Here is a 15062-nt window from a genome sequence, read left to right on the forward strand (position 1 = left end):
CCTTTAGTCACAACGTAAAGAACATGTTCTCTAATCAAACTTTATTTGTGTGAAGAATTTTTTGAATCATGGTAGTTGGACCAAAAAAGATAAAATATAATATTAATATACAAATTCCATAGGAAAAACTAAATTATCCTAGATTCTCAGCTGCTTTTTTTTTAAAAAAATAGGAAAGGTCATAATTATTTAATTTATGTCCAAATCTCAGCTGGAAAATCTTTTAAATGAACAATAAGGCAAGTAATTTTAAGAGAAGGGAAAGTCCTTATAGCCAAGTCTATAAATCCAGTATTGACAGACATAATTAGCATACTACCTTCCTGATCATATTCTGAGAGGTGTTTGGACAGGAAATCTAATACTCTAAAGATAAAGGTTTAGTTGTTCTTATCATAACTGAGTAAAACATAGCAATTCTTTAATGTACTGTGATCACAAGATATACTTCCTGACACATCCTCTTTCCTCAATTGTTGATATTGGTGTTTGCTACTGATGGTTTATGTGGACACTGAACTATGATTTAAAAAAAATCACACCATACTGCGTTTGTTCTTCCATTAAAGTCATAAATCATGGAAACCAAAATAGACTTTTGAGTTATTTGGTGAGTTTTCTCATATTCTAGCTGAGGAAACTGGGGCCTATAGACGTGAACCAAATTACTGCAAATCTCACAATTGGTTAGTGGTGGAGCCATGATGATAGGAGAGTACTGTTGCCCCAACCCAATGTTTTCTTCCCATCATTGTACTATTATGCCAGTGCTTTCTTTGTGGGTTGACTTCCACTTCACAAGCTTCCATTCATTACATTGAACCATAACATCAGGTTTAAGAGTAGGAGTGGTAGGGGGCAATACTGAAGCAGTTCAGATGGCTGGCTGCTTTTTTCTTAGAAAATCAATACCTCTGTGTGTTTGTGGGAAGAAAAACAACAGCTAGCTTGTACATCTGCAGCAGAGCTGGTGTGTTGGAAATGAAACAAAAGCTTTCCTCATCTAACTAAATTTGAGAGCGTGAATAAGCTGAATTTCCCCATCTGGAGACTCTCAGACTAGACAAGGCTTACAAATTAATATGAGTGTATAGGTCTGGGGCCTGAAGGAAATTAGGTCAGGCCCAGAAAGGAATCAGGTGGCTGACCACAAGTCAGAATTTAAATATGGATTCAAAACATAGGGCAGAGATCTAATGCTGTGATTCACTGAACACCATTAGGACTACACCAGAGTATGTGATGAGGGACCCTTCAGGACAAGAACATAGAAAGGGAAACAATACTAAAGGACAGGAAATGTTTTAATCCAAGTACAATCCAGACTTTGGTCCTCCTTTTAATCAACTCTTCTCTGTTCTCCTCCTGCTGTCTTTTCCTCTCCCTGCTCCCATTCCCAAATCCCATCTCATATTCTCTTTATGTAGGATATTCCTGCTTTCACTCTGCAGTTGTATTGCTCCCTTGACTTCATTTCTGAGAATTGAGATCCACAGCAAGGCACAGAAGAAGTACTTTGATAAGGAAGAGAAAACTATTCTGAGATGAAAATTATCAGAACACATTCATTGCTTTGGTGCAACTTAGGGTCAATATCGAGATGTGTAGGTGCATTTTTAAGAACATAGGTGATTCACTCCCTGGAATCTGTTTTCATAGGATCTCCAGCTCATTCTCCAAAGACATACTTTGAAGGCTTTGTATATACACCCTATGGTGAAAGGGTGGCATTATGAGAGGCAATCCAGGGATGTTCCAAATGCATTCTGCCATTAAGTACTGGTATGAAAAGTTAGAGCATCTTTCTCTCTTGGGAATCTCTTGTGGCTTCATCCCTGTGCAAAGGTCTGAGCTTCCAAAAATTCAATATTGATTTTTAGAGAAAAGAAGTGAAGAATTTCTAGCCAACCAAGAAACAGATTCTTTTGATGAAATGTCAGATTAAGGAAAAAAAAAAAAGAATTCTACACGGTGTACTATGACAATTCTCTAAAGGCAATGACTGGGAGAAGAATGCAGATATTTTTGGATAGAGGGTTATAGCCTTCAGAATTTCATTTTCTGTAAAGTTCTTGTGGTTAACATAAGTTTAAAAATGTGTTCCTGTGCAGAACATTTCAGATTCATTTATGCAGAATTATGTAACCCTTGGAAAAATCTCCCTTAAATTCCCATGTATTATGGGGACACAAAATTCTACAAATTATATTTGTTGATATCCAGTCCCCTCTATCATCCCAAATTCCCGAAGTATACTAAATGTGGCAAGTGGGTCATTATAATACATTCTCTCTCTGTCTCACTGCAGTGATTGGCCATAGGCCAGTTGCCCACTGATCCAATGGTACTAGCCCTGCATTGGAGATGTCAGATAATATAACACATTACTTATCTGAACACTTCTACAGCCTGGCTGGTCATTTTAAACAGTTAACTCATTGAAATCTTAACCGATTACTCTTTAAAATATATATAAGGATTTTCCAGAAAACTTTCTCAAGAGAAATCACTTGATCATGGACCCAGCCCACTCCACCTCTAAAAATTATTAGACAAATTGACAGTCAGAGGACATATTTATGGACTTATCTTTCACCTCCTCCAAATTCTAGACAATCTTCCTTTTCACTTAAAAATGGAAAATGTGACAAATGTAAGCCCTTACCAACTTCCCACTTCAGAAGGCTGTTGTCTTCCCTCTCCATTTTTCCAATGACATACCAGATACACGCCATCCAGTGTGCAAGAAGTGCAAACATGGACATGAGCAGAGTCAGGACGATTGTGCTATGCTGAGAATAACGGTCCAACTTCTGCAGGAGACGCAAAAGACGCAGCAGCCGGACTGTCTTCAGGAGATGCACGAGAGACACCTGTGGGAGGAGACAGGGGAGCACAACTTGACCCATGAGCTCATTCCATGTTATGACGTTACTTTAACTTACAGCTGTCCTGAAAAGTTCTTGAAATTAAGTATAATCATAATCCCAATGCTATGGTCATTTTTCATGACCATACCAATCTCATTTCTTAACATATTATATCAAGAAGTGATAGAACAAAAGATAAAATTTCTTTAAATTAATTCTTATTTTCCTTAAGATTTATCTGTTTTTCTCAACCTATTTGGTTGAATTTTGTATATTACGATAAACAACTGAAACACATTATGGTTTCAGGACTGAACATAAGGTGTCTCCACCTATTACACACATTTTCTTTCAATTCCACATCCCTTCCTCAGTGTAAGAGCGGCTTTATAACAATAACTGATACATGATGAAGTAAAACCCTGTGAAGTGGCAATAAAGATAACTTAGTTTTGGAAAACACAGTGATTATATTTATCAAACTTGTGTAAGATCTACTCAAAAATGCCAGTAGCATGTTCTGTCTCATGTGCTGTGCTCTCTTCCTTCTAACATTGCTGATAGGGAAAACATGTGCCTGAAACTTATACATCCTGAGCCCTCTCTCAAATACGCTTAGAGAACCAAAATAAAATGAACACAATTTTTGAAAACTCTCCTACGTCCTGACTTTGTATGCACTAAACAGTATACTTGTTGCTAAGGGATTATTTTCCTGACTTCAAGCGCCCAACTGAAAAATGTGCACCGTTGGTGTCCACCAGAATGGTCAATGTCATTATTAACAACACATGTGGTGTACTAATGTATACTCTTTCACACCTCAATGAGCCTCAATAAGCATTCTAAAATAGAAAAGGCAAATACAGTATAGGCTTATATGCAAATAGAGTTTGACAAATTACTCAACTTTTTCTAATTTGGGAAGGGGTGTGGAAAGAGCCATAAATACAGGAGAAGAAAGTGGTTTGTATGACTACCCCTAAAAACGGTATTTCCTAAAGACAGAATCATAAACACAGCCAGCATCTTCTGGAAATTTGCCTTTATAATTAGCTCTGAAGTTAGTTGACTTCCAATTCCTTCCTCCACTATTCATATCTCCTTATGTCTAAGAAACTCGTACCTAGAGCAGTGCCTGACATATAGTAAGTGCTCAATAAATATATGTTGAATGAATGAATGGGTAATAAATTGAGATACAAAACACTCTACATTTAATATAATAATGGAAATTCAATTAAAGTGTTTTCATTCGTAATCTTGTGAATTATTCTATACTGAAATATAATAAAATTGTAAGGTCGGCTAGCTGTGCTTTTCTTGTTCTCATTCTTCTATATCAAGTTTTATTTTCATCTCCTTCACAGCCAAGTTCTCATCTGTCATTTTTCCAGCTCATTGTAAACCAGATGATTAAATGCCAGTACTTTGGAATATCTACTTTGTAACTTAGAGGAATTACTGACAGTGGAGTTTGTTTTATGGTAGAAGAATATGATAGATAGATGACAGTTTTGTACTTGAAATAAAATCCCAAACAGAAGTCTCAAAGGGAAAAAGCCATTTGCTGTGGACTGAAGTTTGTCTTTCTAAATCTCATGTGTTGAAGTCCTAACCCTCAATGTGATGATAACTGATGATGGGGCCTTTGGGAAGTAATTTGGTTTAAATGGTGCCATAAGGGTAGGATCCTCAAGATGGGTTAGTGCCCTTACAAGAAAAGCCCAGAGAGTATCCTCTCTCCTCCTCCTTTCTCCCTTTCTCCCTGACTCCCTCTCTCCTTAACCCAATGTCTCTTTCTCCCCTTGCCATGTGAGAACATAGCAAGAAGACAGCAGTCTATATGCCAGGAAGAGAGCCCTCATCAAAAACAAAACTGGCTGGAACCTTGATCTTGGACTTCCCAGACTTCAGAATGGAGAAAAATTTCTATTGTTCAAGCCACCCAATCAATGATATTTTGTTATAGCAGCCTGAGCAGACTAAGACACCAATGACCACAGAATACTAATGTAAGGAACTCCCCATTTCCTTTGACCAGAAAGAAGATGTTCAAGGGAAGAATGGGGGGCTGCCCTTACATGAGAACAATAGTCTTTTGAAAAGATAAAGGACATGAGCCTTGGTGTCCAGGATGAGACAGCTTTAGTGATTTTGCTGACACTTTTGAAAAAAATTATACTTATTCCCATCTGAGTCAATAGCTTCTTGCTATAAAATGTGAGTTTGGTCCCTTCCTGAATGACAGAAGAAAGAGGCATATTCGATTTAGTTGGAAATATATAATCTGGAAAAAACAAAGTATCTTTCTACTTTTGGGATGCTATCCTGAATTTGTCAGTGATAAAAATTAGAGGCACCTTAAAGACAGGCACAAGAATGTGATGTACTCATCAGTACCTCCTATCAAATGGGAGTTTCCCCTATTACTAAGTGGACATGACCACCCCCTGGCTATCCACTAGGGGAAAGAGAGAGAGAGAGAGAGAGAGAGAGAGAGAGAGAGAGAGAGAATTTGATTAACATGTACCAAGGTCTTTCCGCGTGTTTGACACTTAGCAAGGTAGTTTATAAAAAATGTTGCCTTTTTAGGCTGCTGAGAAACCCTGTAGCGATTTTTATGCTCATTTTGCCATTTTTGATGTTTAACTTCCCCAAGGAAGTCACTCAGACGGTAAGTATCAAGACCTAATATAAGGATTTATATTTTTGCCTTTTTCACTCTATCATATTTTCTGTTTCATTCACAACTTTGTCACTCAGAGTGCCTTTCCATAATGACTTACACATAGTAAGTTTTATTAAAGAAATGTGTGAGTTTATATAAAACATTTACTATCAGCAATTATAGTCAGAATCAAAATTAGAACATTCAATATATTTTTGATGGTTGTAATGTATTTTTGAGTGTCATCTACAGAGATGCACTGACTGAATGTATTTTAGATCTGGAAAGCCAACACCTGTGTTTGTTTGTTTGTTTATTTATTTATTTATTTCCTTTTTTTTTTTTTTTTGGTAAGCCTGTGCAGTATAGAAATTGCATAATGTGGGAAGCCTGGGTGACTCAGCAGTTGAGCATTTGCCTTCGGCTCAGGGCATGATCCTGGGATCTGGGGATGGAGTCCTGCATCGGGTTCCCTGTGGGGAGCCTGCTTCTCCCTCTGCCCATATCTCTGCCTCTCTCTCTGTGCCCCTCGCAAATAAATAAATACAATCTTTTTAAAAAATTGCATAACGCATAAACTTTTCTTCGTAACTTATGTTTTCCTGGGAAGTAAATATAATACATTGAACAAGCTTTTCTGTTAAAATAGACGATTTCATCTTAACTCATTTATTTGGGGGCATTGCAACTTTATGTGCCAATCTGTTAATGATCATATTCTCACTCCAGTGAGACACAGAAAAATCATCACTGATAAGAGAGATTCCTTTATTCCTTCCTTTCCCTTTCTTTCTAACAGAGATGTTGATCTATAATTTGTATTCTTTATAAAGTATTAGTGCCAGACTTCACAAGGCAGAATGAAGAAAGGGAGCAAGCATGCAGTAAAGGTGTACAAGTATTTAAAATTCATCAAAATATGAGAATTAGATTTTGTCAGAAATCCTTTGTGTTAATTTTAGGCAATGAGGATGTTAATTATATATAAACATATTATGTATATTAAAATTTTATAGATTTTATAATATAATGATGCAATATATATTTTAAATCATTCTATTTGCTCACTCCCCAAAGAGAAATGGAACATAAAAAATATTATTAGTATGTAGTAGCAAAGCAGCAAGTTAATTTAGAGCACAGTCTATTCAACACCATTTATTTAAGAATTCTCCAGGAGAATGTGGAAAAGTTTTCTTAGCATTTTATAAATTATGTACTTCTTTTGAAATTTTTTTGTTGCAGTCTTGCAAAGCCTTGTTTTAAGTCATTACACTTTCATTATAGCACACTTATCAAGTCAAATTCAATTTTAAAAAGCACTTTAAAAAGCCTGGATAACAACTCAATGTGGCACTGATTGATATTATATACTAAATTTTTCCCCAGAGGTTTCCTTTCAGTTAACTTATAAACCTCTTAAAGATGTTGACACCCTCAACTTTCCATCTTCAAAAAAAAAAAAAAAAGAAAGAAAAAGAAAAAAATACTATTATATAGGTAATTAACAAGTGCACAAATCTGTACTCAATAGGCAGGATTACAGTTCAATCTTCATTCTGAAGTCAATAATGACTATATTTGAAACACTGATCACTTTAGTATTGAAAACTATGCTTTTAAATTCTTGATAGAGAATCTCAAGGGGTTGTCAACTGAGTAAGAAATATGTTTAATATGAAGTAATGTTTAGTAAATTTTTGCCTGCTAAAATTGGTTACTGTAGCAGCAAACTGCATTACTGGCCCCAAAATGCTATTATGCCTCCCTAAAACTCTTTCTATGTATAAGTGAGCACTTAATGCTTTTAAGAACAACAATTGTTCAATAGTAAAAATAGCTATTACCACAAGTGGACATACTTTATTTCCTGCGAGGAGGCATGAGGATAAAGGCTTTCCACGAAGGAAGAAGGGAAGTTACAATCATAGAGAAAAGTTAAAAACCCAAGAGAGCTCTCAAGTTCACGGTCAGTGTCTTTTAGGCTTTTGCCCCACCCAACATTTTTATAAGGACTTCTAAGAAGTGGTTGAATTCTTTTTATTATTTTTTTTAATTTCAATATTCATCTGTATCTTGATCAGTCTTTTATTTGTTTTGCCAGTAAGTAATGAAATACTCAAGAGGTAGAGAGTAAAAGTCATAAAACTGGAAGAAATCTTAAACTCTTCGCTAAATTCCTGATGTAAATATCTGCCTAAGTAATACATAGTAATGCTTGTATTCCTGCAGATGGTTTCCTTATCAAAGGATTTGTTCTGTGAGTCAGTATTGATGATAAACTCAGGCTTTTCTTATTTCCTGGTCTATGTATTTAAATAACTCATACAGATAATGCAGATTTCAAAAGGAAGTAACTCTCTTAAGTGGAACTCCATGGTCTGCGTACCATTGGTCACTTTGGCATCTATATTCAGGAGGGCACAAGGTCCTGGACATACAAATTGTCACAAATGCTTAAAACCTGAATATGTGGAAAACAAACACAGGGTTAAAAATCACCTTCAAGATCATGTGGAAGGACCCTCTGTACTCACCACTGTGACGTTGAAAGCATACAGGAGATCAAAAGGCAGAGCGGCAATTAAATCAATGATGAACCAGGTTGTGACATAGTGGATGCAAATTGATCTCGCTTCAAAGATAACTTGGCCAGACTTGCTGACATAGGTTGTTCGGAAATTTAAAATAATATCTGCTTGAGAAAAAAAGATAAGAGAAAGAGAAGGAAGGTACAGAGAGAAGAAGTAAAGAAGGAAAGACAAGGAAAGAAGGAAGGATGAAGGGAGGAAGACAGGCATTCAGGCAGGGAGGAAGAGGGAGGAAGAAAATTGTATAAAATTAAATAAAATTAGACAAATGGTAACCAGACTGATAATATCTGAAATACTCTTCTTTACAGATCCAGTTCAATTCAACAAACATGTACTGAAGAAGGGTGAAGAAAGTGATGTTTTCTGAGCACTTAATACATTCCAGACATTGGGCCACGTGTTAACATAACTAAAATGAATAAAAATAACAAAACAACAATAGTCATCACTTACTAAATGCTCATTATGTACTGGGCATTGTCCTGAAAACTTAGCATAGGTTATTTCACTTACTTCTCAGAACACGTTCTTAAGTAGACAGTATTACCTCCACATTAAACAGACAAAAACAGTCAGTGAGGCAAAGTAACACATCCATGATCAAAAGTGGCAAAGATAATTTGAACACAGATGTAATTTCTAGTCTGTATTCTTTTTTAAATAAAATTTTACTTTGTTTCATGAACAAAGTTTTACTAATTTCTATGTAGGCATAAAACTCATCTCTGCCCTAAAAGCACTTATATTAAGAAAGTGCCAGAGGATTCTTGTTTGGATTTCTAGGTCCAGTTTCCCCATTCCATTTTCATGGATGATGTAATCATTTCCAATTTTTCCCTACATCATTCTTTTATTATATTTTTATTTTATATTCATACTTACTTTAAATTTATATTATATTTTATTATTTATTGAACTTTTTTACAATATGTGAGGCCCTTATGAGCACTGGTCAGATGACAGCCAGAGCCACAAGGATCATCTTGTGAGTGAGTAGGCTCACTCCTGCTGTTTATGAATAAACATCTCAGAGTCTGTTATATTAGTCTCTGCGTTCAATATCATTAAAGCATCAGAAAAGATTACCTTTTCCCTAGTTTGTTTTAGAGTTGAGCACAATCAGGCCATAGGGGAGTTCAGGATTGCTGAATATATATATGTAAGGGGGATAATGGTTGAGTATTTTATGGGTTAGTGAATTCAACAGAACCTACTTCTTCATGAACTTTGTTGTTGGGGAGTGCCATGAGTCATTGACTCAAAGATCAAAGGAGAGAATGTTGGAGGTTAAATACGCCAAAGCGAATAGGAATTGAGAGAATTATGAAGCAAATGCAAAGCTGAATCGCATGGTTATCGAATGAACTGGAATAATCTTTACAGTTTATTTAAACCTTTGAAAATAAGAATAGGGTTGTAGGATGATAAAAATTTGATATCATGAACACGATGAGGATGACAGCGATGCAACATACAAGAATGTGCACTTGGCATGTCAATTTACTTTTCACTTCCTGTTCACGTTTGTGGTAGGCAGAATTCAAAGATGACCCTTACTCTAATATGATCTCCTCCCCTTAAGTGAGGGTGGAACCTGTGAGCATGATAAGATATCATGCCATCCTCATGTAGGATCTGACTAAAGGAAGATTTGCCTGGGTGGGCAACTTGATCAGGTAAGCCCTATACAAGCAAGTTTTCTTCAGCAGGTGGTAAGGGATTGGAAACCAGTGAGAAATGCTCTTTCTGGCCTGGAAGGAGGCAACTGGAAAATGTGGAAAAGGCCATGTGGCAGGAAGGGTAGGGAGTCTCCAATTGCTGAGAGTGGCCCCTGGCTGACATCTAGTAAGAAATTTCCATCCTAAGGAAATGAATTCTTCCAACAGCCATATGAGTTTTCAATACAAAGATGACTACAACATGTATTCCATCATTTGGTTCTCATTATACCTTGTGAGGAGAGAGAATACAAGAACTATGACAAGACAGATTACTGTTACATTATTACAGATGACACACATGCTGTTGGCATAAGCCCAGTACTGTTCTGGGTGCTTTATAATCATAATCCCATGTACTACTTATAGCAATGCTACACAGTAGGCACTTTTATTATCCTCTTTTACAGATGAGGAAACTGAAGCACAAAGAAACTCAAATGATTTGCCCAGAGTCACACAAACGATGAAACTGAAGTATAGGATTAAACTCCTCAGCTAGTCAGTGGAAGAGCAAGACTCAAATCTAAGTGTCCTAATTTCCAATTCGGTGCTTTGGCTTTGGTAACTTCACAGAGGCCAGTCATGCCCCAAGTCTGGAAGCAAGTTCTAAGTGACTTAAAAAGCAAACAATGGCTTTTCTAGTCTATTGTGAACGATCAAGCTTTTTAAAAATGGCATTATTAACAGTCACATTTTTGTCAAAAAATAAAAATATTGAAATAGTTCTGATGCTAATATTGAGAATGTGAAAGGAAGAAGCAGTGGCTAAACGATTCACAAAAGATGAAAACAGGGGCAGCCCTAGTGGCTCAGCGGTTTAGCGCTGCCTTCAGCCCAGGGCATGATCCTGGAGACCCGGGACTGAGTCCCACGTCGGGCTCCCTGCATGGAGTCTGCTTCTCCCTCTGCCCGTGTCTCTGCCTCTCTCTCTCTCTCTCTCCCCCTCCCTCTCTCTTTCTCTCATGAATAAATAAATAAAATCTTAAAAAAAAAGATGAAAACAATCCCAAGGTGACTTCTGCAGAGTAAAAGTGCTATCACGGCAAAGTACTAATGCATCATTGAAGCTTAGCTGCCAAGAATGGACAGACCATGGAATGCCATCAGATAGTTATGGTAGCAGGTGAACATCTCATTCTTTCTCTAACTTTCTGGGCTCATGTATTTCTTTATTAGCAAGTCAGTACAACAGATGAGGCCACTAATTGCTGAGATAAAGCAGGGATTTCAAATTCCTGGTTTCCAAAAGAAAGCTCAGATTAGGGATTTAGGTTTTCATTTTATGAGTGAGAAATCCAGAGTTGTTTACCAAGCCCTTTGGTGGGTGATCTGTGGTTTCCATAACACAGACTGAGATAAGTCTCCTTGTTCATTATAAGATTGGAGGTACAGAATCACTAAATTCTACTCTTGAAACCAATTATTACACTATATGTTAACTAACTAGAATTTAAATAAAGATTTGAAGAAAGGAAAAAAAATTGGAGGAACAAATTCCTTGCATATTTACTAACTGATCACCTGTTCTACCACAAATTTAACAGAAAACCCACTGCCACCATCCACATTTCTGGGGCATTCTCATGAATAGAGGAATGAATAAAATGATTGGCCTTTGGTTGATTGATGTGGCAGTTTTAAAGCTGTGTAGTAAATTATCTGTTTGACTAAAAGATAAAAGAGGTGCAGACTTCTGAATAGAAAAGACATTTTCATGGATGAGTCATTACAGAATATCAGTTTAGAAAGCTTTTAAAAAATAATTTGTTACTCATTTGAGTTAATTGGGTGAAAAAAGGAGATATGCTAATTTTAGGTTTTAAAAAAGAGTAATTATAAGACTTTTATACACAAATAGTAATAATAGTTAAAGAATATAAAAGATTCTTTTTTTTAATCTATGGATACAAATCTACTTCTGAGATACATGAATACTTTAGGTTTCTTTTCAGGGAAAAAAAACTAAACATACATTATATTCTAAGATTTCCAGGATGATAGTCCTATTGTGCAAAACTGTAGGTTTATTCGATGATTAGCATTATTTTTGGAAAGCTCATTTCTAAGAAACTTACTTTTGTCATATGCATAAAAATAGACATAATTCTGGTGTATTGTGATATACAAAAATATTCTCACATTCATTAATTTGCGTGACAATACCAACTCTCTCAGGTGTACTATTTTATCAATGACTCAAGAGACTTAAGGACTTTGTTTTGTATTGTTTTTAAAGATTTTATTTATTTATTTGACAGAGAGAATATGAGAGCACAAACAAGGGGAGCAGCACCGGGACAGGGAGAAGCAGACCCCCACTGAGCAGGGAGCCCAAGACAGGGCTCAATTCTAGGACCCTGGGAACATGACCTGAGCTGAAGGCAGATTCTTAACCAATTGAGCCACTCAGGTGTCCCTTAAGGGCCTTGTTTAAAGCCATGAAGAGAGTAAGCAATGAAGGAACAAAGGATAGGACATCTATTTACACTTGATCCCATTTTCTTTCCATTCTCCTCAAGATTTACTGCACTTCCCAATATATTTTAGAGGGAATAATAATAGGTTGGTGCAGGGAAGCACATTTCTGAACATATCCCTTAGATCAAACTCAGCATCAACACCACCTAGGAACAAGAATGTCACAGAAGTGACAAAGGAGTCATAGAATTGAATGTAAGGAAATGAACTGTCTTTGATTCTGTCTAAAGACAACAGAGAATATTCTATTTTCTCTCTGTGTTCAAGAAGCAAGAGAACTCGATGCTTGTAAATATCTCCTTAAATGGAAGGACAGAGATGGTGACACAACTTCTCTAAGCATAAGGGAAGCATAGAATAAAATAAGATTCTGAGGAAGAAAAAGAATAAAAGACTCCAGATCTGGAGTCCCTCATAAGAGAATCATGGAAGCAAAGTGGTGCTTGGCAAACATTGGCTGCAGCTGCTCCCCCTCCCTGTGCTTGTCTCACTTCTCTCAAAGGTTTTGCACCTTTGGCAATTAAATCAATGACTCATTCAAATGTTACGGTAAGAATGTGCTCTCCTCCAGAAAATCCACAACCTACCTGAAAAGCAACAGTGTGGTTTCTATTTTGAGACATCTGGAAAGCAAAGTACAATGTTTTTTGACTTTATGTTGAAAAATACTCAACATGTTGAAAAATACTCAATATGTTGAAAGCATATTCATTATTGAAATTTCTATATGTAATTTTTCTCAATTCCATTTATTATCAACATGTACAATTGTTCATTAATACACACACACACACACACACACACACAGTTTGAACCAGGAAGAGTATTCTAAAACTGTAACAAATTAATTCATAAGAATTTACCACCTCAAACTTTAATGTCTCATGTGTTTGTATGTATATAATCCCTTGTAACACATGGTGCTGGTATCATGTGTAATGAGTAAATAACCAGGGCAATAGAGAATCATTATATGTATTCTATGTGGCTTATACAGTTTCCAAAAAAATGGTCATAATATACACTATCAAAATGAGGTAAAATTGAATTCTCTGATGATTCAGATGGCACTTAATTATTTTCAGGATAATCAATTTGCCTTGTTTCATTTCAGTTTTACATAAGCATGATTAAAATAAAGATAGATAATAGAGAGATAACCGTGTACATGTTCTGTTTTTATAATGTTAAGGCTTCCAAAAATAAATGTTTCCTTTCACTCCCACACTAAACAGCTATATATGTGGACTAAAAAGCAAGAAGGTTAAATCCATTTTTTCTAGTTTGATTTCTTTGAGAACCATATAATTAGAAAGTAGAAGAAAAAAAAAGGGTGAATTTGATATGGCACAAATTAATAGATTTTCTTCTTTATTAGTATGTAAGCCAGATGGGAAATAATTTAAAAGTCATATTGGCTTACTTGTTAAAAAGTAAATTAAAATATAATGGTGTGCATGTGAGCATATATACCACATACAAATAATTAATATCTTCATTTAGCCATTTCTTTAAAAATTAATCAATGTAGTACAGCGTGGGTAGAAGGATATTTAACTAAACCAGCTGCCGACTCATTTGAAAGATACCGTCTTTCTTCATTGCTTGTGAGGCACTCTGAAACAGGATGGTGTCACAGCAAATTGAGCTCAGTGTGGGAAGGTGAACAACTGAGAGCTAATTAATGAAGAAGTTTGAGGGACTAGCAAACCTAAGAATGTAACTGATTGTCCATGTTAGTGGATGAAATTTTCATACCACTCGATCCTTGCTCATCTTGTCAGCATAAGTTCCTCTTCCTTACTTTAAATGAGAGATCTATGGGGAAAAAAGTCAGCCGACTCTGAGAAATAGCACTTAAAAGCAATTGCCTGAGGAAGAATGCAAGCAGATGCATCAAGGGGCACTTGATACTGATATTGACTTCTGTTTTGTACCAGTGTGTCCTGCATTATCATGGTGGACTTCTACATTGGTTTTGACCCTCAATTTCAACATTACATGAACCCATGTAGAAGGGAAGGGACCTAAAAATCACTTTCCTCCAACCGCTGCCTTCTTCCTTATTTCTTGCTTTCCTTGGTTCTAGTTTTGTCCTAAGTAGCAACACAAAATGCATTGACCTCTTCCACCCAAAAACCTTTTCTATAAATATTAGAGATCAGTCATCAAGTTCTCTCCATGCCCCAGGTTGAATATCTCCATTTTGTTCAATGGTCTCTTACTGATTTTTCCAGTCCTGGTGTTTTCCTCTAGCTTGATGGTTTTCACAACAAAATCTCATGAAGACAGGATTTGAGCTTTCACCTTCTCCTTTTCACCCTTCCTCTTTTTAAGCTGAGCTTTTATTCATTTTACATAGTGAGGCACCCTATCAATTTTTACTTTGAAAAGGAATTTCAAGTCTTTAACACAATAAGGAAAAGAAATTCGTTCATGTACTTGACTACGGTCTTTTTGGAAGGAAGGTACTGAAAGGGTAGAATATCCCAAAATAGGTCATTGTGGCATACCAATTATTTTGAGCTGAGGATAACAGACAAGCAAAAATGAGAAAAGCTCCCTGCCCTGCCCCTATTTCCCTGTAAGCAGGGCATAAATTTTCAAAGGTGTCACTCTTCTCTATCAGGAAGGACAAAAGTTAATTCCCAGGTGTACCCAGAAGTGTGGTGGACAGTGGCAAATTCATATGTTCCTACCAGTGTTTTCAGAATCCTTGTTACTCTAC

The 15062-nt window shown here is 36.2% G+C and overlaps 1 protein-coding gene across 1 annotated transcript in view; it reads right to left on the bottom strand.

The window, feature by feature from the left end:
* The window catches only part of KCNH8 (potassium voltage-gated channel subfamily H member 8), a 367241-nt gene that overhangs the window by 101659 nt on the left and 250520 nt on the right, over window positions 1-15062 (bottom strand). Inside the window, exons 6-7 of the mRNA XM_055321520.1 lie at window positions 8079-8236; window positions 2666-2873 (exon numbers count right to left, since the gene is read on the bottom strand). Coding sequence (XP_055177495.1) covers window positions 2666-2873; window positions 8079-8236 — 366 coding nt within the window. The remainder of the gene's footprint in view (window positions 1-2665; window positions 2874-8078; window positions 8237-15062) is intronic.

Source organism: Nyctereutes procyonoides, unplaced genomic scaffold (assembly GCF_905146905.1).
Source record: "Nyctereutes procyonoides isolate TBG_1078 unplaced genomic scaffold, NYPRO_anot_genome, whole genome shotgun sequence".
Classification (NCBI taxonomy): Eukaryota; Metazoa; Chordata; class Mammalia; order Carnivora; family Canidae; genus Nyctereutes; species Nyctereutes procyonoides.